This window comes from Xenopus laevis, chromosome 7L (assembly GCF_017654675.1).
Source record: "Xenopus laevis strain J_2021 chromosome 7L, Xenopus_laevis_v10.1, whole genome shotgun sequence".
Lineage (NCBI taxonomy): Eukaryota > Metazoa > Chordata > Amphibia > Anura > Pipidae > Xenopus > Xenopus laevis.
This window is the reverse complement of record NC_054383.1, coordinates 29,463,668-29,489,302: the sequence shown is the minus strand read 5'-3', so window position 1 is coordinate 29,489,302 and position 25,635 is coordinate 29,463,668. Positions and strand designations below refer to the sequence as shown.

Here is a 25,635-nt window from a genome sequence, read left to right as displayed (position 1 = left end):
TCCGTTATCCGGAAAGCCTTTATCCAGAAAGCTCTGTATCATGGAAAGTCCATCTCCCATAGTCTCCATTTTATTCAAATAATCCACATTTTTTAAAATGATTTCCTTTTTCTCTGTAAAAATAAAACAGTAGCTTCTACTTAATCGAAACTAAGATAAAATTAATCCTTATTAGGAAGCATAACCAGCCTGTTGGGTTTTTTTAATGTCTATAATTTTCTAGTAGACTTAAGGTATGAAGATCCAAACTATGGAAAGATCCATTATCCGGAAAGCCCCAGGACCTGAGCATTCTGGATAACAGGTCCCATACCTGTACTTCTCTTTTCAATTCATTATTCTGTTTCAAGTTGCAAAATAGTGTTTTATTGAGAATAAGTCCTTATGGGGGTTATTTATGAAAATCTTATTTTTTCCTGATTTTCTTTAGTAAAAAAAGTCCATGATTTGACATTATTTATCATTGAAAAAACATGATAAAATCGGTTGGAAAAATGAAGGTTTTTGCGCAAAAAACCCAGACGTTTCCGGGTTTTATGCCCGAAACGCTCTAATTTTACGTGAAATTGCCGAAACGCCAGAATTTTTCATATTTTTGTCCAAAACTCAGCGCAGACCATGATATCTTCAAATTTGAAATAGGACATTTGCCATTAACTTCTACAGGACCCAGACAGCTTGGAGATGGAGTATTATCAAATTCTGACTTTTAGCAGCCTCTGGGTATAATAAATCACAAAAATTTGCGGTTTTTTCCACTACAGTAAAAAAAAAACCCTTGATTTTTTTTGGCATTTGGACTTTAATAAATAACCCCCTAAATTTTAGTAGAAAAAAAGTCTTGGAATAGAGCAATAACTCTTTCAACTATGGTGCAAATCCCTCGGCATAAGAGCATTCTTAAATTATTTGCACTAATTACAGAATTCTGTATCACAGTGGAAATAGAAAAGTATTTTGAGTGTAACACAACTGTGATGTATTCTCTACCAAAATAAACTATTTTGTTTTTTAATTTCAGTGAATCAATATGTAAAGATAATAGAGCAATCGCCTCTCTGTATTCCCAACATTCCAGAATAGTTATTAAACATGGGGTGTTTGACTTGTGATATGTATGTATGTATTCAAGTCTGGAAATATGATTTATTTTATGTTAAACTGGAAATTTGCTGCTGGGTATACAAAGTTCAACCTCTACCACTGGGGACAATGTGCATAGACTTAGCAAGTGAAATTAGACATTCCTTTGACCTTTCAAAAATAATTTAGTATTAAAGAGCATGTTGGGGGGGTGTCAGCCAAGGAAGAGTTGTATCGATAATCTGTCCAAATGCATCTTGTGTCTTCTTTGAGCAGCTCTAATGATCTTTTCTGAGCTTTGTAGAGAGGATGGATCTTCATCATCTCAGATAAACAATGTACATATTATAAGGAACTGAAATCGAGTATCTGAGGACTGAGAGTATCAAAATGCCTTGTTTCCCCCCCCCCTGCAGATACATATCCTGGATTTGTGATGTATGTCAGGTAAAATCCTGAAAAACAGACAACCCTTCCCCCCAAAATACCCCAGAATATTTACATTTTCTTCTAAAGCTGATTTTACATGAAACTAGAAAAGGCTGGAGATAGGAGCTGCTATTGAGATGATTTCATGCCCAATTTGGCAGTAAATCCAAGTGATATTCAACAAAAAGCCCTTTCTTGTGCTGTACTTCATAAAAATGTGTCTGTATTAAAGGCACAGGAGTCAGCACAAAATGTGGCTTTCCTCTTCCACCATGGCAGAAAAGAAAGTGTTCTCTGGTGAGCAGTCTCCGGTAACTTCTGAAATCTGCGGTGGACTTAGAGAACTTCTTCCGCTGTCATTGTCCTTTCCTACTGAATAAAGAGAAACACAATCATTAAAATAAGAAATAGCACTGTTTTTTTCTTCAGTTACTTTGAAATGATTAAGACTGTACTTTGCCAGAACAAATATTTCTAACAAATTTAAAACCCCCCAAAAAGAAGAAATTATGAGCATAAGCATATCAGATGATGTATCATGTAAATAGAGGCATGGGCCCTGTTATCCAGAATTCTCAAGGACCAGATAAGGGATCTTTCCATAGTATGGATCTCCGTAACGCAAGTCTACTAAAAAATAATTTAAACATTAATTAAACCCAATCGAATTGTTTTGCCTCCAATAAGGATTAATTATATCTTAGTTGGGATCAAGTGCAAGGTACAGTTTTATTTTTACAGACAAAAAGGAAATTTTTTTTTTAAAATTTTAATTATTTGATTAAAATGGAGTCTATGGGAGATGGCCTCATTTGGAGCCTTCTGGATAACGGGTTTCCATATAACAGATCCCATACCTGTACAGGGAAACTATATTGCCTTTTTCAACATGTCAGTTTTATGTTTAAAGTAGACTTTTAATGTCTGAGTCAATTTGTTAATTGCTTCTCTTTTTTTAAAAAGTCCACTGGACCAGGGTGGCCCCCTGCAATCTTCCCCTGGCTTCTTAGTCATCCCCTGTGCCTCTTCAGACTTGGTTTATGTACTGTACAGAAATGTTTTGTTGTTTGCCTATAAGGCTGAAAGTATGACTAAGGCTCAATGGATGCCTGGGAATCTGGGGGAAGATGGCAGCAGCCTGCACTGATAAATACTACCGCATGTAGGTGCACTTTTTAAAGAAAAGGAACACTGGTTGATGGTAAGAATAACGCAAATTATCTAGCAAATTGGTACCCCCTAAATACGCAAGCTTTGCTCAGTGTTGGACTGGGATACCAGAGGCCAACCAGAAGACGTTTTCCAAACTATTAGACCTCCTCTCCTCACTCAACCTCTTTATTCTCCTAGTCTCTTTTCTCTACATACTATACTCTATTTTTCCCATTATTAAGTCTCTTTGTTCCCATAAAGAAATTGGGAATGACCATGAAACAGGCCAAAAGATTATAAGCAAGAGGCCCACTGACACCTGGGCCCACCGGGAGTTTTCCTGGTATCCCGGTGGGCTAGTCCAACACTGGCTTTGCTTGTGTTTTGAGTAATTTCTTAAATATTTTGTTTCAAAAGAAGTTAGGATTCATTGACGGATTTGAGGAGTCATTTTCCTCAGGTGTAGTGATGGGCGAATAAAATTCACAGCGAATTTCCGCTTTTCGAATAAATTTGTGAAGCTCCAGCAAAAATTTGCCGGCGTCCAAAAATTTGGACGCTCCTCAGAAAAGCTGCTCGCATCAAAACTGTTGCATTTCAACACTATTCGGACGCCCATTGACTCTAACACCACCGACAAAATTGATGCAAATAAACGCCGGCGTCAAAATTCGAGAATTTCGTGAATTTTCGGAGAAGTCAAATGTGAGAAATACGCCCATCACTACTCAAGTGCAAAAGTGCCCCCTTAGTGCTCATTTGCACAGCATCTGTACAAGGCAGCCCTATATTTAGCAGGCAGTAAATACTGACGCCCATTGACATTAATGCGCGCCGCCGTCAGAATTATCATCCGCAAATTGACGCCGGGGTCAAAATTCCCATTTTGCTTCGAATTTCGAAGTATTTTTTTGGCTACTTTGACCAACGAATTGGCTACTTCCACCTTCGACTACAACTTCGACTTCGAATCGAACGATTCAAACCATTTGATAGTCGAAGTACTGTCTCTTTAAAAAAAACTTTGACCACCTACTTCGCCACCTAAAACCTACCGAGCACCAATGTTAGCCTATGGGGAAGGTCCCCATAGGCTTTCTAGGCAATTTGTGATCGAAGGAAAATCGTTCGATCGATGGATTAAAATCCTTCGAATCATTTGATTCGAAGGATTTAATTGTTCGATCGAATGATTTTTCCTTCGATCGTTCGATCAAATGAATTGCGGTAAATCCTTTGACTTCGATATTCGAAGTCGAAGGATTTAACTTCGATGGTCGAATATCGAGGGTTAATTAATCCTCGATATTCGACCAATAGTAAATGTGCCCCTAAATGTGAGAGAAAGCATTCTTTCTTGGGGTAAAAATAAAAAACACACGTCTCCAAATGTTTCCATTTTATCATAAAGCCATGCATGAAAAAAAAAAAAGCAAAAGATAGAACTGCATATGCATTTCATCTATAAATACTATATATGACTCATGCTCATTGTTATCTTCAGTTATATACAGTATTTATCTGCAAAAATACCAAACAAGTTCTATATTTATATATATAATATTTCTAAATTAATGAATTAGGAACAACACAAATGAAAATATTTTTTTTTTCCTTGTTCAACCCCAATGACTAGTTACAGTTACTTTTCATTATATGTCAACACTATAAATATTTTGGTGTTACTGGAATATAAATTGAAAGTTACACCAGCATTTAAACATTGGCTTTACCTGCTTTGTATATTTCAGTAAAATATGTGGAAATACTAAGTTTGGGGAAGGTTTTCTCAGCACAGTTCCAGCACAATAATGCCCCCATGAACACAAAAGCTCTGCTGAGATAGGAGTGGAAGAACATGATTGGCCTAAAGAGAGCCCTGACTTTACCCCAATTGAACCCCATGGGAACAATCTGGGAGCCAGGACTGATCCCCTCACTTGCTCAATGGAACTCAACCATGTTCCTATATCTAGTAAAGATCTTTCCAGATGAATAGAGGCTGTTACAGCAGCAAACAGAGTAAAAACTTTACCTTAAAGGAGAACTAACCCCCCCTGAGATATAACAGCCCCCTCAATTGCCCTTGATCTGCCCCCTTTACCCCTCCCTCCCCGCACAGTGTATTACTTATATTAGTGCTCCTTTTGGAGCATCTTTGTACCTATTGTTTTGCCTAGTTATATATCTCATTGTTCTAAAACAAAGCACAAATGGAACCTAGAATCTTTATTGCAATGCTGGTGTTCCTCCATAACTCACATGTTTACTGCAGCATAGGAGGGAATGGGCCAGCCTCACACTGTGTGGATGGTCCATTTCTAAGGCTCATGTCACACAATGAAATTGGTAGCTGCTACTTGTAGTTGATTAGAAATACTGTAGGTTGCAATATTTGCTGGGGTTCCAGTAGCCCCGCTGAAAAAAGTAAAAATGATGTCTACCCAGCTACAAGCAGAAGATACTCATATGCATGTGTGTGCTCACTGTGCAATTTAATTGTGCTGACCTATGTATACAGTTATGGCACCTGTTATCCAGAATGCTTGGGAATTGAGGATAAAGGATCTTTCCATAATTTGGATCTCCGTATCATTAGTCTTCTAAAAAAATGAATCAAACATTAAGGGGCATATTTATCAAGGGTAGAATTTCAAATTGAAAAAACGCCGAAATTCAAGTTTAACAGGTCCGTTTTCGATCGTATAGGTCCATATTTGGCCAAATTCAAATCTTCGAATTGAAGGAATAGCGCATTCAATCGAATTCAATTCAAAGTTTTTCCCCAAAAAAACTTTGATTTTTCAAAGTCCACCAATTGACTCCTAATAGGTTCTAGGAGGTCCCCCTAGGCTAAAACAGCAATTCAGCAGGTTTTAGATGACAAATGGTCGAAGTCGAATTTTTAAAGAGACTGTACATGATGAATTTCGATATTCGAATTTTTTTCAAATTCAAATCGATTTTGGACTATTCCCCTAGTCGAAGTACATAAAAAATATCTCAAAATTAGATTTTTTTTTATTTGAAAATTCACCTCGACCTTTGATTAAACTACCCCTAAATAAACCCAATAGGCTGGTTTTGCTTCCAATAAGGATTAATTATATCTTAGTTTGGATCAAGTACAATGTACTGTTTTATTACAGAGAAACAGGAAATCATTTTAAAAAAATGTAAATTATTTGATTTAAATTGAGTGTATGGGAGATGGCTTTCCCACAATTTGGAGCTTTCTGGATAACGGGTTTCCCGGTAACAGATCCTATATCCATATTCTGCAATTCATGATAAAAACAATTATATGAAGGTGGCCTGTGGCCCATAAGACCTTCCTCACTGGGGGACATGATGCATTTCTTGGGCTTTAATTTACCAATTTCAATTTCACAAAACATAAAATGATTATTATGATAGTGATTGTAATCTGTCAGGAAAAGGGTTAAAACCTCTGCTCAAAATACACGTGAAGTATGATTTAAAAAGTAATTTTTGGATTCCCTTCAACAGCACTGCAAACCAATCAAAGCTAATCCTGGATATTTTCCCAACAGGATGAAAGCATAGGTGAAAGGCAGGTCGTCAAACCCCAAATTCAGTGAAGTTTTGAGAATTATAAATCACATTAATGAGATATAGGGGGTTATTTATCAAGGTCCATATTTATCTCAGTATTTTAATATCAAACTTTGAGCAACTCCCAAATGGACCTTATTTATGAATAAAAAAGCCCAAAAAAAGGGCTTTCTGAGTTTTTTGCGCTGAAACCGCATCGGATATCAGTACGAACATCAGCGCAGACACTGGGAACTTCCCCATTCCCATTGACTTAGACAGGACCTTGAGAGCTTTTAGATGCCGGGGTTTCGGATTCAGAGTTTTTAGACCATCTGACTTTGAAATTCGTAGGTTTTTTTTGGCTCTTCAGAGCTTGATAAATAGACTAAATATTGCTACAGAGCAGTATTATTGAATAATACATGGAAACTTCACATGGCATTGTCTTAAATAAAAAATATGCTCCTAATAAAATGGGTTGGGTTCTTTATATTCTTAAAAATTATAACGGGAGGTGTATTTATCGACATAATAATTTTGGTGTTTTTTTTTTTTAAATCACAAAATCAAAATCATTTCTTTAAAATCATGAATGCCTTGTCATTTATTTAAAGATCCGAATATAAAAAGCACCAACGAAAAAAACCCTGAACAATGCTCTAAAAAATACAAAACCAGCAAATACTAATTCTACTAGTGTATATCATCATGCCCTGGATAACGAGAATCTTCATAGACACTGAATTGCTAAAAAAAAAGGTCCAACGGGACCAGCACAGCTAACATTGACTTCTGTAGGATCTTGATTCCTTTCACTTGCCATAGTTTTGTATTCGAGTTGCTTGTGGTTTTTATACCGTATAAAAAATATAAAAAACATTTTTAGAGAAATAAAAAAACTAAAAAACAAATTTTTACAGAAAAAGTCGATTTGTGAAAATCCAGTGGCTTATGCTATTTTATAATTAACAGGTAAACACTTCTATATACCAGTATGAGTTGACAATGTTGGAAGGAAGGTAGGACCTTTTATTTAAAATGATTTTCTTCTAAATAATTTATAAGAATGATAATATCAAAATGCTAAAGGGGTAGGTGTATTATGCCAAATGGCTGAAACTGCTTGATTGATTTATCTTTTCCATTTCTTCTTCAGCAGGATTCTCTATTATGACTGACATTAACAAATGTAGTTACAGGGGAGGAAGAGAAAACATTAAGGGGGTTATTTATCCAACATCGAATTTCAAATATATAGGGGGCCGATTCACTAACTTCGAGTGAAGGATTCGAAGTTAGAAAACTTCGAATTTCGAAGTGTTTTTTGTGCTACTTCGACCATCGAATGGGCTACTACGACTTTGAATCGAACTAAAAATCGTTCGACCATTCGACCATTTGATAGTCGAAGTACTGTCTCTTTAAGAAAAAACTTCGCCCACCTAGTTCGCCATCTAAAAGCTACCGAACTCAATGTTAGCCTATGGGGAAGGTGCCCATAGGCTTGGCTAACTTTTTTTGATCGAAGGAAATTCCTTCGATCGTTGGATTAAAATCCTTCGAATCGTTCGATTCGAAGGATTTTATCGTTCGATCGAAGTAATAATTCTTCGATCGTTCGATCGCACTATTTGCGAATAATCCTTCGATCGTTCGAACGCACTAAAATCCATCGACTTAGATATTCGAAGTCGAAGGATTTTAATTCCCAGTCGAATATCGAGGGTTAATTAACCCTCGATATTCGACCCTTTGTGAATCGGCCCCGTAAGGTCGAATGAACTCACAACTTGAATGGTTTCTTATTTAAGAAAAAACTCTAATGGAAAAAATTTGATTCAGTGCGTTCGGGGTTAACAACCCGAAAACTCAAGTGAAAAAAACTCGAATCACTGGAATTGACCAGTTTTCATGCAAAAACTGCCATTGACTCCTACATGACCTCGACAGGTTTCCGATGGTGTATTTTTGGATTCAAGCTATTTCCAGGGTCAGGGTATAATAAATTAATTTTTTAAACTCGAATTTTCATGGAAAGCACAACTGCATCTTTAATAGATCTGCCCCATTCATAGGTTTTTACATATATTTCATTAAATATATTCATTAAAGAAAAATATATCCCCCTTGTTTGTGAAGAGTGAATTCAGTTGGGCTTATGTAGAAAAGCTGCATCAACATACATATCCATATATCCAGTATTACCTGGAACTTCCAGAATTTTTTTTTCTTTACACAGGCATTGAAAGGAAACCATGTTACTTTGACCAACCATTTCCCAGCATCCCATAGACTTACTGTGAAATGCAACTCCTTCCCAATCTTGTTCCATTGTAAAGTGATGGAGTCCTTCTGCTTCCATAGTGGCTAGTGCCCCAATTCTCTAGAAAGCAGAGGGACTTCAAGTCTCAGATTCCACCACTTTACAGATCTAGGTGAGGGGGTTGCATTACACTAAGGGAGTTATTTATCAAAGCCGAATGCCAAAAACTTGAAAAATCTGAGGTTTCTACCCTATTTGGTTTCTGTGAATTAGCCTGAAAATCCAACTAGTTCATACTTTTCGGAAAAAATCGGGCTTTTTGTAAAAATCACAACTTTTTCAGGTTTTTGCCTGAACCGATCAGTTTGTGCTTATTAAATAATAAATAAGGTCAAATAGTAGATTCTAATTTGGTTGTACTTTTTTTAATTTAAATACTCAAAAAATGTTAGATTTTGATAAATAAGTCCCTAAATTTTGGCAAGTTAAAGCATTCAAGGTCCTATAGAAGTCAATGGGAGCTGCTCTGACCTATTGGACCTTTTTAGCCATTTCAACTAAACCTTGTGCTTGATCCAAACTAAGATATAATTAATCCCTTTTGGATGAAAAACCAGCCTATTGGGTTTCTTTAATGTTTACATGATTTTCTAGTAGACTTAAAGTATGAAGATCCAAATTATGGAAAGATCTGTTATCCAGAAAACCCCAGGTCCTGAACATACTGGATAACAGATCCCATACCTGTACTGTAATAATGAAAGGAAGGATAATTAATTAAACATCACATTACAGGTCACTATGCAAGTAAAAGAGTTACTTTTTACTAGTTTTCTCAACATTACTCAAACTTGAATAAAGTCATCGGTTCTGATTGCTCGGTTACACGTCAGTCTACAAAATGATTCAATATGATTTAAAAGTCAGGGAAAATTAAGTCTGAGAATAACAGCGGCATTACCACTGCATTGGCCCGGCTTTACTCCTGCGAGTAAGGAGATCTATTTATTATTCCATCAATCTGCTCTGAGGCAGAAAAGCAGATTATCGTTATTTTGCCAGTGCTGTTTATAGCCGGATTAAAAAAATATAATGCGTACGCCTATCAACAAAAAAAAATGAAGTCATTCCTCTTTGTACATAAAAAAATCTAATTGAAATGTGGACTTTTGTTACTGTCATTCAAGTGTTACCCTGTCAGTCTTGGGAGGAAATTCCTCGGATATGACCTTCAGGATATTCTTGTGCACCGTAACATGCTGTAGCGTGAGTGAGGACGGAGATGTACTATCAGGGTCCGGTGCACTGCTGCAGTATACAAAGATTGATGACTACAATGTGCAAGAATACATTCAGCAATCCTGTTACATATTTATAGAGGTGTGGAAGCACTGACACAGGAATAAATATGCACCATTGCAGCTCAACCCAGTCACCTGTGTTCTAAATCAATCTTGGTTCCAGTGGCAGCGAGCGCTACAATAGAAGACTATTACATTATTCCGTGCACTCAATGAATGCAATTAAAGGGGCACTTGTCCTTTTGTTTAGGTGCTAGTGACAAGTTCCTATTAACAACAGGAGTCCTGTCAGCATTACTAAGAAAGATGCGCTTAGGTATTAGGAGCTTGTGTTTTAAGGGGCAGGCAATGCAAGGCTGGGAGAGGGATGAGAAGGCAATTTTAATAAAAAAAAAACCCTCAAGTTATAAGGACGTATGTCTCTTGAGAAATTTACTGGACAGGCAGGTATCCCTTTCTTAAATTTCCCAATGGATACTCTATAGAACCTGACATTGCTTAGATTTGTCCTGCTCTATTTACGCTAGCTTCTAGAAGCTCATAACATGGGTTTCTTGTACAACTTTCTTTCTGCTCTGGGCGCTGCTGGTTGTATGTATGTATATTTGTATAGCGCTCCTTGAGGGCAAAGCACTGTACAGCAGAACAATAAATTAGTAGAACAAACAGGGGGTCATTACAATAATTTACAATCAAATTTCTGCAGCAAAGAGCTTGCCATAGGAACTTGGTATTTCAGACTTGCCAACATTAGGGATGGGCGAATTTTTTCACCTTGTTTCGCCGCAGAAATGATGCCCATAGACAATTATTTTTTTCGAGCCCTTAGACTTTAATGGGTGTCGGTGGTGAATTTTTGGCGAATGAAACGGGTCAAATTCGCCCATCCCTAACCACCATGCATGTGTCATTGATCCGGCTTCCCAAAACTTTTTCTAATGTATGGTGCTATATGTTTTTTTTTTTTATGACTCTTGCTGGTTGTAACATTTGGAGGCCCATTTATCAAAGGTTGAATTTTAAATTCATGTAAATTTTTTTTAAATTTGAATATACTCACAATTCGACAGCGTGGTTATTTAAGAAACAATTTGAATGTCTAATATTCAAATGAATGGTTCCAACCCGAAAATTCGAATCGTATTCGATTTGTATTCGATTCGTATTTGATTCATACAAATCTAGTTTTTCTCCTGAAAAAAAAAACCTCAAATGGCAGGAAGGTTAATTAACATCTCCAAATGGCTCAACGGACCTCTGCCACTGACTTGTAAATGAACTTGGCAGGTTTTAGGCGGCAAATACTCAAATTTGGACTGTTTCCATGGTTGAGGTGTGATAAATTTCCCATTCAAATTTACATTCGAATATGGGGAAATAAAATGTGAATGTGTGAATTTTAAAACTTGAAAATTCGAATTCAAATTTATAATTCGACCATTGATAAAGCTGTCCATTAGAGACTTGGGGGCAAATTCACTAAAGGACGAAGCGCCTAACGCTAGCGTTAATTCGCTAGCGTAGCGCATTTTCGTTAATTTGCCGATTCACTAACGGACGCTGGCGTAAATTCGCTAGTCTTACTTCGCACCCTTACGCCTGGCGAATTTGCACAATGAACGTAGATATGCAAAATCACTGACGCGCAAATTTTTCTGAACGCTACCTCTTACGTCAGACTTCCTTCGCCACCTCAGACCAGGAGAAGTGCAATAGAGTAGATAGGGATTGCTTCAAAAAAAGTTAAAAAAAAACGCTGGCGTTTTTTCTTTTTTTATGGGTGATTGGCTGAAAAAGAACGAACATTTTTTGGTGCTACCCTCCTTCCCCCCTACAATTCCTAACTCATGGCACCTTAACTATACAGTGGGAACATGTGTAGGGCAAAATAAAAATTTTATTTGATGTTTTGAAGGTTTCCCAGACTTGTGTAGTGCTGCTACATATACCTCCATTGTAACTTCAATTTGGCGCCTTATGCAAATTAAGCATCGCTAGAGTAACTTCGCGAATTAACGCTAGAGCAACTTCGCAACCTTATGCTTCCCCTGAGCGCACCTTCGGATTTTAGTGAATTTGCGTAGCGCTGACGAAAATACACCTATCGAAGTGCGGCGAAGCGGACGCTGGCACAACTACGAATCTTAGTGAATTTGCCCTTGGGTTACTAGTGTCGTAGGACCCTTCCATTCAGCCATTGTTTTTCCCATTTGTTCATAAAGATAATATTGTCTGGGCAGTGTACTCCCTTTTGCTTCTTTGTAGTAGACAGAGAGGAGATTACAACTATGCGGGATCTCTTTTGTTACAACCAGTTTTCAAATTCCTTTGGAAGGTAAAGAGGACAATCCTATATTTGTAAAAGCTTGAAGAACATTATAATATAGGATAAGCCCTATATAATAATGATATGTCTGGCTGTTCCAGTCAATATAAGTGTATAAAGAAACATCACCATATCTGCTAATGGTATGTTTGCATCATGTGATAATAATTTGTATTGCCCTGTGTTTGTCCAGCATGTTTCGAGGCTGATATAACTGCACAAGTATGGTGAGGGAAGTTTGGAGAATGAGTGGAGTCAAAACTGACTAATTCCTTCTCAATGCCAACTCATCTTTTCTGTTGTTGGAAGGGATGTGCCCAGTTGTGGTGTGAGATCTGGTTATACAGTGTTAGACATAGCTTAGCCAGATTAAAAGCTACTGTATGTTTTTTTTATTGTTCCAAGTAAAGCTATTGCCTTTTACCTCTGGAGGTGCAGAGGGTCACATGGTGTAGAGCAATATGGGTAACAATATAGGCAGAGCAGGCACCTTCATTGCTTTCTCTTTATCAAGCAAAATAATTATTTCTTATTATTAGTTATTTCTTCAATTTAAATATTTATGTTTCACTATTAGTATTGGGCACATACAATAACCTACAATATGTGCAAGGAAAATCTAACCACCTCTTAAGATCTTAGGAACAACTAAAAACAGTGAGCCATACGGTCCAATCCAATGTTTGCATTCATTAATTTTACTGCACTAGACATGTCATTTTCGATTGGTTGCTATTAATTTCTGCACTGAAGAAAAGTTTGTTTATGTCAATGCATAGGAATTCTGTGCCCCTCAATGTCACTATGCCTGCTCTTCAATATATACAGAGGCGTGTGTTTCACACATATATTTAGGTGCTATTTCTATTGCATTTAGCAGTCAGGACTGTTCCTTATTGTACTGTAACATTCAAATGCTCCAGCTGGCTGCAAGCTGGTGTTAAACCCACTCACTTTAAAGGTTGTTAAACACAGAAGAGTGGAGAGAAAGGAAAGCCATTATAACTGGCGCTCACACTTCAGTGGAATTCATCTTCCATATAAATGCATTTTCATTTTTATAACTCGTGCAGGTTTACCTCCAAAAGGAAATCTTTCACTGTTATGTGCCTGTCAGTGGATTTATCCACATGGGGCAGTGCACATTTGGACGACTAGTTCTCATGTCATGGTGAGCTACACTTGGATCTCACTTTAGACTTGATTGTCATGCAGATGGGATGGTGAGCATATGGTCAGGTTCCGTTTCATAATAAATGCATTTCCATATTTCCCCACAGACTGCAGTGACATTTTTATGATATTTCCCATAAAATACGTATTTTCCCTCATTGAATTCAATCCTGCTAGTCGTCTTACCTTATGGCATGTGTCTCTGTTAGTGCTTGTAACTCTGCTGACCTGTCCCATCAAATTATAAAGTTTCTCTTTCTCCATAGATTTCTGATTCAATGTGTACATGGGTGAATTTAGCCACCTGCACAGTGCAGAGGTTGCCCCAAAGAAAACGTAAAGGAGAGCTAAACCCTTAAAATGAATATGGCTCAAATTTTTATATTTTATATAAGCTCAGTAAGTGACAGCAGCACAGAGCAAGTGCTGTGAATAAAAATAAAAGAAGATGGGTAGCTACAGGGGCATCTTTGGAATGACAGAGCTCCATGTGGTTGCCTTTGTCTGGTACAGAAGGCCAAAACACAATTTACAACATTTCTAGCCTGCTTCTTTAGTTAGGCATAAGTTCTCCTTTGAGAAGACTGAAGAAATAAGTCAACTTCCAAATCCATATAACAACAGGGAAATTATTTGATTTTGTATCTGATGTTTTCATTTGCATCCATATATGTTCTACTCAATCATTCTACATACATCAAAGTTCCTCGCTGCATGCATGACATCTCCATCACACAGATGCTTACCTTCTTTTCCACATCGCTTCTGCATATTGATTTTTGTGTAAGAGTTGCCTCTTTGCTGTCTTTGCAGCTCTGCTGGGTTCTGAGGAGTCCCGTTCCCAAGTGGTTTGGTTCCATCTGAGATATTATTGGCACTGCCAAAACAGGAGAAAGAGTACAGTTCCTTGTTAAATAAGTTATGAGCTTGGAATGTTGTGCAAAGCACACTATGTCATAGGCTGAACGGTCTTGGGTTCAGTATCTGAAGTTTTGTGATCTGCCTATCTGCAGAAGAGTAGTCCTTTTGAAGATTGTATCCAGCTCCTCTAGAACGCTCCATGACCAAATCACTATTACTCCCGCTAGGTGTGTGCATGTGTGTGGCCAAGACTTAGACTGGACTTCAGTTAAATTTATGCTATAGATGGAAACTCTTGAAAGCTCTGCTGAGACATTTTCAGTAGGCATCTATATAAAAGCCACATAAGTCATGTAAAAAGCTCTTGCCACTGAACTCTACAGAGAATGGCTAAACTAACGCACATTTCATGATAGATCCTACTGCTATATACTCAAATATATGTAGGAGCCACCATGACTCTGCTCATATTCAAATAAAGGAATGAGTGCTCACCAAAAGTCCTTGTTGGTTTAATTCCATGGGTTATCCTGTGTTCGATATCCCAAATTCATGTATCAGAAATGCAAATTGTTGTGGAACAAATCCAAGGCAGCAAACTCGACTGCAATCGAGTTTGCTGCCTTAGATTTGTTCCACAACAATTTGCATTTCTGCTCATACATTCATCATAAAGTACAATAGTAAAGTTCTATACCCACAGTGAACTATGCCACCATATTGAATCAAGCAGATGGATAGCTATAAAGGGGAAATGCCATACTGATACCAAATTTAAATGACTAGGGAGGTATTATTTCTAAGCAAGTTACTGCTTGTATAGCTACTGGGCAGTGAACTGACTGAACCATGAAGGCAGTTTTTGGAATCTTAATGAAGCAGTATGTGTATGGAGAAAGGAAAGGGTGGATAGAGTTGTATTAGGGTTCTAAAGGGAAGACTTTGCCAAGGAACAAATGGGCTGTTTCAAATGAAAAGCAGAGGGGGCATTAGCACAGGGCCCTCTGAATAACAGGTGAAACTAACTTGTGGTCCTCCAGCTGTTGTTGAACAAATCCAAGCATTCCCACTAACAGTTGCAGACAGCTACAGGCTGAAGGTGGAACATTCTTAAATTTCATAACTGTGTTCCCTTCCAGCCTTTTGTCTTTAAAGGTAGCTCTGGAACTGAAGGCCATATTATTATTATTATGAGTAACTTGCGAATCTTTCTAGTGTGCTTTGTCATTTAGACGAACACGTGAATCATGCAGAGAAATGGATTGCCTTTTCCCCTGCTAAACACACACATTGCTTACTTAAGCGTGCACAGAAATGATAACTGAGCCTGAAAATCATTTGCTAGGGGAAAGCAAAATTGCATGCTCACAATCACCTGTAAATGAGCAAGTCAACCCTATAATAAACAGTTGTTTTATAACAAAGAATATAATTGTAGAAGGGATGTCAAAACTCCTGCTAGAGAATTGTTGGCTGCTTAGGAATGCTATTATTTAAACAAAATGGATTAAGCTTAAGAAAGAATCTAGAACCTAGAATGTAGGGCTCTGGCAGATTGTCTTCAGACAAGCTGGGTATGTATATATATTTATATATATACAGGTGACTTGTATGGCATTGTAAGAACAATAAAAAGCAGGATGTAAAAGACACAACTATCTGTTCCTGATCAATACTGACTCCCATTGGCTTTCAAGGCATCATAAGAGTTGCATGCACATTTGCCCACCATGGGTAGTCTGGAGCCGCTGCCAGATCCAGGGTGGTATTATAGATACAGTTGCATACCATTCATTAGAAGGGTCACATTGTCAACCCTCCTAATGAATCACCTTAATATGAGCTCTCTGTAGCATTCATTTGACCACCCACGCTTTCAAGTGCATACATAAATGACTCGTATTATTGTTGTTAGTGTACACTAGTATACACTGTACAGCTAGACCTCCAGACTTGATTGTGAAGAGGTGGCTGATAGTTGTGAATATCGAGATATATATTACACACCAAAACTGATTGTGTGTTTGAACATAATGTGCAGTTACTCATACATGTTATTTAAGCCTAAGGGAATTTTAACTCCTCCACTGTCTCCCACACTCATCTGTGTCTGTTTGCAATGTTATTTGTCAAGCAAATTTCTTTTGGTCCTTTTAAAGATTACTGCCACCCACGGTTTTATTGCCCTTAAAAAGAAGGTAAGGTATAACTTGTTTAATACAAACTAAATATTACCTGTATACATGTGACTGGAAACAATCAAATGGTTTACTAGACTTCAGCAATAAGACTAGATCTGATTGACCACTAGGGTTGCTTTTGCCTTTCCCCTCTTTGTCCTTTCACATGACCCTGCAGTCTTTGCCGAAATGCATAAAATATTAGGTTGAATGTGAACCTTAATAGAGTTGCCTTGTCCTTTAAACTCAAATATCTATTCTAGCCATCAAAACCAAAATTCAGATTATAATCTGTTGCATTATAATCCAGGCACAGGGAACATAGGACTGGCTATACCCTATTAAATATGTAAATTACATGCCTTTGTGAAAATGAATACTGTGCCAAGTTGTATAAATAATCAGGGTCGGACAGGGGGGCTTGGGGCCCACCGGGGCTACTGGCCCCGGCCCCCCTCCGGCACCCCTGCCACTCCGGCACTCCGGTGCCGGGTATGTGTATGCGCGTCATTTGCAGCGCCACGTTAGTGCGATGTGCAATGCTAGTGCGCACGTGTGAAATTTTGATTTTGCCACGACCCCCGACAAAGAAGTGGATCTTGGCCGGGGGGGCCCACAAGAGCATGGAGCCCACCGGGTTTTTTCCCGGTATCCCGCTGGCCCAGTCCGACACTGTAAATAATGGAGAAATGCCTGCATGACAATTTATAGGGCTTTTTAAATTCTTAAACAAAAATGACTAGTGATGGGAGAATAAATTCAACAGACACGAATTTGTGATGACTAGTGTTGGGCGAATAAATTCGCCTGGCGCAAGTTCGCGTGTTTTGCCACCGGCGAATAAATTGGCGAAACTCCAGCTAAAATTCAGCAGCGTCAAAAAAAGATGCGTGTCCGAAAAGTTGCTCTCATCAAAAACGCTGTGTGTCAATGCTATTCAGACACCCATTGACTTTAACGTGGTGTCAAAATTGACCCAAGCGTCAATTTTTGAGTTTCATAAATTTTTTGCTGTTTCGCAGGAATTACATGAATTTTTCAGCGAAGCAGGAGAAATTCGCCCATCACTAGCGATGACGACCATTGACTTCAATGCATTTTCACAGTTTCACCTATCACTAAAAATGACACATACAAACACCCCTATAGTATTGTGGACCTTAATCCAGCACTGATACGGTTATATTTTATACTTACCCTTTCCGAGCTATGACACAAGTTGTATCTTGATATTTTGCAAATATGTTGAGAAGACATAGTCTGTGCATTCTCTATTCTAAGTTTGTATACAATACTTTATTGCCTATTTAAATTAAAATAAATGCAAGATAAACCTTACATATAAAGAAGCCATATTTTACCCCTAATTGCTACGCATCTCTGTTTCAATGCAACTATTATACGTGGTAGCCATTAATCCCCAGTAATAATCAGCTAGGGAGCACTTTCCTGTAGTAATTGTTTCTATTTCCTTGTCGACAGGCATTTATTTGTCAAGGATGGCAAGTCAGTGCTGTGATTAACAAGAGGTTATGCCATGTTTGCATAAGCAGAATGCATTGTAGAGTGTCTGTTCACTGACATCTATACATTTGCACACTGGGGATTCTGGGGTTTTCTTGGACAACATTAAAACTGCTATTCAGATAAAGATGGCATCATTGCTACTGAGATCCAGGCTGATGTGACTGGAACTCATGCCATTTTATTCTGTAGGATTTAAAGAAGAACTAAAACTTAACTAAAGAAGTAGGCTTACATACCTCCCAACATTTTGGAAGTAAAAAGAGGGACAAAAAATGTTTTCACACGTAGAACATCGACATTTTTTGAGCACGCCCCTTTCTGTGGCCACACCCCCTAATTACCATGTTCATTTTACAAAATTTGGCAGGTTATGAAAAGTATGAAAATATTTCTCCTTATCTAAACTGTTTTTTTGTGTCTCAAAATTGTTACAAAGTATCTTATTTGCACCTTTTAGCTGTTCTGTGCTCTCTGCTAAAAGCCAATCAAGTGAGAAACTTTGTTTCTTTTTCTGGCTGTTCAGTGCAGAGGAAATAGGGACTTTCCAGTACAAATGAGGGACTGTCCCAAAGATGCCCCAGTAGCTCCCCATCTTCTTTTCTGCTGATTCACTGCACATGCTCTGTGCTGCTGTCACTTACTGAGCTTAGGGACCCATTCACAATATACAGTACACAAATAATTACTAGATGGCAGCACATAAACCAGTACAGTTAGCATGAGAGTCTAATAATTAGCCTTGCAGCATCAGCTTATATTACAGGCCAACCTCATTTTCTACTTGATAATTTGCAACGACCCCTTAGCTTAGCTTCTCTCAACAGCTGCTCAGAGTATGGAGTTAATGGCATGTCTGGGATTGATGGATTTCTTATAGGCCATATCTACACTGATTGTACTGGCACAACCGGTTAATATGCTGATTATCCATTTTCTGTAGTAATTGTACTAGCACGTCTGGGGTAATTATGCTCTTTATTAATTTTCTGTAGTAGGTTTACTGGCACGCCTGAGGTTAATATGTTGATTATTCATTTTCTATAGTATTATACTGGCAGCTTTAGGGTTAGTATGACTGTTATCCATTTTACTTAGGGATTAAATTGGCATGTCTGGGGTTAATATCCGCATTATCATTTTGTAAAGTAATTATACTGGCTTATCTGGTTTGTGTTATATAATAAATAAATAAAATGGGTGTGGTGTTTAGGGGTGTGGCCAAAGACATGGGCATGGTTTTCGCACCCCCTGCTCACCCGGTAATTCCGCCACTGTTCCCAGGGCCCACTAAGGCTTTAAAACAGCCCTGTCACTAATCTCTGATCATAACTGATCACAAAGTACTGTTTATAAGAATACAATTTACTGTTTATAAGAATACAATTTACTGCATAGATAATATGTGTATTATATAGTGAATAAATTCCCCCCTCTTGTAAAATAGAAGGATATTATAAGTTTTTTTTTTTATACAGGGCATGGATCTCCAAGGTGACTTCTAATATTCTCATATTTTGCTACAGGGGGTACTTTATTTATTATAATACAGTTTCAGTGAGTCATTGTCAGGACTGCCAGAAGTACCCGACGGCGCTGTTTACATTCCCGGCAGACACAGTGAAGATCCAAGATGGCGGCGCCCATGCTGAACACATGGCTGCAGCGTTGCTGCATGATGATGTCATCACTGGTGCTGGGATCTCCTCATAAAAGGGCGCCCAAAACACTGTGATGGCGCCCAAGAATAGGATTTGCTGCCATTGATCCTGGGTTCCTGTTTGTGTTTTCTGATTCCTGCTCCCAGCCTGATTCCAGCCTGTTTCCAGCTCCCAGCCTGATTCCTGCTCCCAGCCTGTTTCCTGCTCCTGCCTTGGTTCTGACCCCCTGCCTGAACTCTTGATATTTGATTCTGATCTGCCTGCCCTTGTTAACTCCTGCCTGTGACCACTACTACTGATTCTGCTTAACCCTTCGGATACCGCGACCTTGCTCCCACTAGAGGGCTTCCTCCTTGATCCAGACTACCTCCCTGGAGGGAGCTCCCGGCTCCCTGACAGTCATGTGACAGAAATGACACCTTTATAAGGATATCATTTACAGATTATTCAGGGCTCTTGTGTATTATAATAATATATTGATTTAATTTAACAAGCAAGTTGTGGTCTCATTGTATATTCAACCTACAGATGAAGCCACTTTGGTTTGTGTGTTTGACACAGAATAACTAAACTCAGATATCCCACTTATCCCATTTAACACAGAAAATTGCGTCACAGCATCCCATCTAATGAAAGCATTCACCATTGTGAACAATGGTGCTTTGGTATGCAAATGAAAAGGTTAAATGCATTAAATGAGTTAAGATGACTAGTGATGAGCGAATTTGGGGCTTTTCGATTTGCCCAAAAATTCTGCAAAACTGCGAAAAATTCGCAAAACGGCGCTGGCATCTCGTTTTTGACACCGGCATCCGTTTTTTTGGAATGTGCCGGCGCCGAAAAAAACAACGCCGGCGCCTATTTTTTTTTGCCACCGGCAAATTTTCACATCGGTTTTGTAAATTTATTCGCCACAAATTCCCATCTGCCGAATAAATTCGCCCGTCACTTAAGATGACTTTGGATAACACAGTTTCTTCGGTTAATCCCTAGTCATGATGCATTTAACACACAAATCCAAGTGGCTTCATCTGTAGATACATGTCAAGCAAAACAGCTTTCCTTGTTAGTAGTCATGCTGTGTCTATATTTTTTTATGTTGAGATTTTAGGATATTAAAGGATTTTTAAGGGCAAATTGTGTCAGCCTTGTTTGGAGGCCTGTACATATTTAAAGAGATTTTTGCAAGTTAATTTACAGTCCAAAGCAGAACTCATTTAGTCATCAAGAAGCCAGAACAGCCTTCTTGCTTCAGAGAGTGTGAGTAATTGATTATGCATTGGGAGAAATTAGACTAGCTCTGAATACAATGTTCCAGGTTCATTTGGAGCTAAGTTCAACATCTAATGGCTGTGAGCAAGAAAACAGATGGATATTCCTTCCGCACAATCAGTAACCTTCTCCCTCTAATGATGCGAAGGCATCACACTCTCATAGATCTGTTATTTATGTAATTATAGTATAAAAATTCTGTAGTCCACCCACTCTTTAACCTTTTTTTTTGCAAAATAAGAGTTTTTTTCCCCCCGAAATACCAATTTATAATTATAAAGGCAACGGTATATTATTTTAGAATGCGGAGGGTAGAAGAAAAAATGAAAGTGAAAAGTATACATTATGTGGGCTGCTTAATACATTATGTAGTGCTTAAAAATTTACATATATTACTGTCAGTCTATCCCTCCGGAACTCATTAGGAACAACAACGCAAAAATACACAGTAATAACACTCACAAACGGCTAAGTACTGAGCTTCGTTGTGATGAATGTTTCATGCCATTGCCTTCAACAATTGCTGACTCCGACGGGAACAAGTTACAGTACCATTTGTTATGTCAATGGTTGTGGCATGTTGTGATGTAGTAAATTATGACATTCAAGTAAACTGGCAATGAGTTGGTTTTTCTATACCTTAAATCATGATGAGAACCAACAGTTTGTAGTTAGAATATTTCTTTCGGCAGTTAGAGGTAATAGAATTATTTCAGGAAAAATTTGAGGGCTCGTTTACTGAGGGATGGAAAGGTAAAAAGCACAAAGATTTTTGCCTACAATTATTATTTGCGTCCCACCCTTGAATGCACACCTTTCTGAGCGTAAATGGAATGGAACCCAAAGAGATAATCCTCTCTGAATGTGGCACTGCCTAAATATTAGAGGGGATGCACGTGGGTGTCATATAGGATGGTTCAAGCTGGAGCAACAAAGGACAAAAAAGAACCCAAAGAAGACAATAAAAGGATGGCTCATCTTTGTGGTACCTTTTAGCACCGTGGTCTTCAATCACGGGCTCTTGAGCAACATGTTGCTCACCAACCCCTTGGATGTTGCTCACAGGGCATCAAAACAGGTGATTATTATGAATGTGGCACTGCCTAAATATTAGAGGGGATGCACGTGGGTGTCATATAGGATGGTTCAAGCTGGAGCAACAAAGGACAAAAAAGAACCCAAAGAAGACAATAAAAGGATGGCTCATCTTTGTGGTACCTTTTAGCACCGTGGTCTTCAATCACTGGCTCTTGAGCAACATGTTGCTCACCAACCCCTTGGATGTTGCTCACAGGGCATCAAAACAGGTGATTATTTTTGAATTCCAGGCTTGGAGGCAATTTTTGGCTGCATAAAACCAAATTTATGGCCAAACAGATCGTTGTGTAGGCTGCCAATCCACATAGGGCTACCAAATAGCCAATCGTATGCTTAATTTGGAATGCCCAGGAACTTTTTACATTCTTCGTGTGTAGCTCACCAACTCTTTTTATATTTCAATGAGGCCCATGGGTAAAAAAGACCCCTGTTTTTAACAGGTTATTGTCAGGAATCAAAGCCTGAACTGTGTGATAAACTGTTTCTGTATTATTCTCCTGGACTACTGGGGGCTCTTGATGTTAGAATTGGTCTGTCTGTACACCTGTTATTTTTCCCTGCTACTCTCTTCACTCTGTCTACCTCATTTACAATATGCCGATGATCAATTAATTAAAGACCTATCTTAACATGTCCCATGCTATCCACAGCCGCTTGATTATCAAAACACCCAAGCCTGATCTCGCCTGCAGTTTCTGTGGCTTCTGATCCTGTGTCCTTCTGGTTTCTGTGTCCCTGCCTGGTTCCTTGTTCCTGAACCCATCCGTTACCCAATTCCTATTTGTTGTGGATTTCCCTGGTTCTGATCTCTGGCCTGTATAATTGACCTTGCTTGTCTGCTGCCTGCCATTGACCCTGGCCTGCCTTCTGCCAGCTCAGATCATTCTGCCTGTTCCTGGACCTTGCCATAGTCTACAGTTAGCCTCACTACAGGCCTGTATTTGGACTGCACCTTGATCTCTTATGTTTACTTTCCTTATTTTCGTTCATTAAATCTTTTGTTCATCTTACCATTGCTTCCACTCATTATCTAGCCATTAAAGGGTGTTTTGTGGGTTCCTCAGCACATAGGTTCCTACCTTCTGGTCACTTATCAGTGGTCAGACCTGACTGTTATACAATGTCCAAATCATAACAACTTTGCAATTGGCCTTGATTTAAAACCTAAAAAAACAAATGCTCTGTAAGGCTATAAATGAATTGTTATTGCTACTTTTTATTACTCATCTTTCTATTGCTCATTTAACTAGGCCCTCTCCAATTCATATTCAACTCTCTTATTCAATTAATATATGGTTATATCATATTAAAAGTTAACTTAAAGAGAAACAACCCCTTTAATTACAGAGCTCTATCAAAGAAAGCTAAGTGCATCTGTATGAACAATGGGCAGCGAATCATCCAAAATACACACACATGTTTCGAGTCAGCAAACATGTCGTGTATTTTGGAATAAAAGTTTTGCAGCACAGTACTGCGGATGCTTTGTGGCCTCCTTCATACAACATGTATTGATGAATCTTTTGGTCTTTACAGTGTGACCCAATTATGAAGGTGAGCCCACCAGTTAAGGGAAGCGCTGGGAAAATTGCATAAGATTGAACTATGGGCAGTGTTGGAAGTGCTAAATGTAAGATCTGTAAGAGACACACTTTTGTGCCCACTAACACTGCAGAACTTGCCCCCCTAGTCATAGTAAATGAGCCAATATGTTATTGCATTACAATGTATATTACTGCATATACAGTTGCCTATGGAACCCCTGCTGACAAGGATAAAAAAAATGGTTCCATGTTATACTGTACATTCTTTAGGCAAACATATTGAAAACACTACCAGATAGGAATAATTATAATTCAAAAACTGAAATCTAGTCATTTTACACTTTCTTAGAATAGTATTTGGAAAGTTTGAACTTCTCCCATGCTTTGAACGATGAACAAGTTGGGAATTTGCTTCAGGTGTTATGTGCAAAAGCTTCTTTTTATGCCTTATTTTTATTTCATTTTAGCAACGTACAGAAAATAGAAATGAGGTAAAAACATGTTCAAAGAAGAATGACTCAACAATAATACATAGTTCAGCTGAATAGTGTCTTCAGTTTTCAACTACATTTAAAATTTTACGAAATTTAATCTCTCTATTTCTTGCGTTTTTATATGGTATTGGTCTTGGAACTCCTCTCTGACTTCTAAAAGGGGAACATAATTCCATCGATAATTATTATTCAATGGATAGTGTTCTAGTGGAAGCCTGCCAACACAAAACATTCAGCCTCCTTTGTAGCCGATGAAAGGTATCTGATTTAATTGAGAGGTTGCTGTAACACAACTGTTTAGTGATGTCTATTGCCTTGGAAAAGAGAACTAAAGCCTACGAAATAATATAGGTTGCAATGCTGTGTTTTACATATTTAACTTATTCTACTATCCAAGAGGTTCAGCAACTCTAAAACAGAAATCATCAGTGACCACAATGTCAAGTTGTCCACAGCAATTCTCCTTCTTCTGATCTTGTTAGGTCATCAGTTGAGTGTCAGTGACATAGCACATGCTCATTGGACTGCCCATCTGAATTTATAAATAATCAGCCATTAATATGGTATATACTGTTTACCTTATATTGTAAGTCCCTCAGGTAACTGACAATAACCCAGAGTATGTGCTGTGACTCAGTAGAACGTAGATGAGGAGTAGTGATGGGCGAAACGGCACCAGCGTCTCGTTTTTTACGCCGGCGCCCGTTTTTGACACCGGTGCCCATTTTTTTCCGACGCGGCAAAAAATTTTTTTGACGCCGGCAAATTTTTTCGGCCGAATTTTCGCAGCCGTTTTGCGAATTTATTCGCTGGCGGCAAACCGCGCGAATTCGCGCCTGGTGAATAAATTCGCCCATCACTAATGAGGAGTGCTGGGGTCATCTTCAGAGACACAGATCTTCACTGTTACAGGGCTGTGGTTGCCTTGGACTGGTACAGTAGCTCAACCCATAAGGCGTAGCATTTCTAGCCTAGCTGTTAATATTTCGGTTGTTCACTTTTGAGTTAACTTTTAGTATAATGTAGATCGGTGATTTCCAACCAGTGGCTCATGATCAACATGTCGATCACTAAATCCCAGTGGCCTCAAAGTAGGTGCTTATTTTTAATTCCTGGTTTGGAGGCAAATTTTGGTTGTATAGCAACCAGGTGTACTGCCAAACAGAGCCTCCTGTAGGCTGCCATTCTACATAGGGCCACCAAATGGCCAATCGCAGCCCTTATTTTGCACCACCCCGTAACATTTTTTCATGATTGCTTTGCTCCCAAACTCTTTTTATATCTGAATGTGGCTCACAGGTTAAAAAGGTTGGGAACCTCTGATGTAGACCGTCATATTCTGTGACAATTTGCAATTGGTTTTCATTTTATTATTATTGTTTTTGAGTTATTTAGCTTTTTATTCAGCAGCTCTCCAGTTTGCAATTTCAACAATCTGCTTGCTAGGGTCCAAATTCCCCTAGCAACCATGCATTGATTTTAATAAGAGACTGGAATATGAATAGGGGCCAAATAGAAAAATGAATAATAAAAAGTAGCAATAACAATAAATGTGTAGCTTTAGAGAGCATTTGTTTTTAGATGGGGTCAGTGACCCCCCCATTTGAAAACTTGAAAGAGTCTGAAGAAAAAGGCAAATAATTAAAAAAAAATAATGAAGACCAACGCAAAAGTTGCTTAGAATTGGCCACTCTATAACATACTAAAAAACATACT

General features: G+C 38.3%; 1 protein-coding gene across 2 annotated transcripts in view; it reads right to left on the bottom strand.

Moving 5' to 3' along the window:
* Positions 1-1,014: 1,014 nt before the first annotated feature.
* LOC108695761 (zinc finger matrin-type protein 4-like) overlaps positions 1,015-25,635 on the bottom strand; it is a 274,884-nt gene continuing 250,263 nt past the window's right edge. Inside the window, exons 7-8 of one of the 2 annotated variants that reach the window (XM_041568712.1) lie at positions 14,032-14,162; positions 1,015-1,884 (exon numbers count right to left, since the gene is read on the bottom strand). In XM_041568712.1, coding sequence (XP_041424646.1) covers positions 1,754-1,884; positions 14,032-14,162 — 262 coding nt within the window. In that variant the 3' untranslated portion in view covers positions 1,015-1,753. The remainder of the gene's footprint in view (positions 1,885-14,031; positions 14,163-25,635) is intronic. The other variant, XM_041568713.1, reaches the window with a different exon arrangement.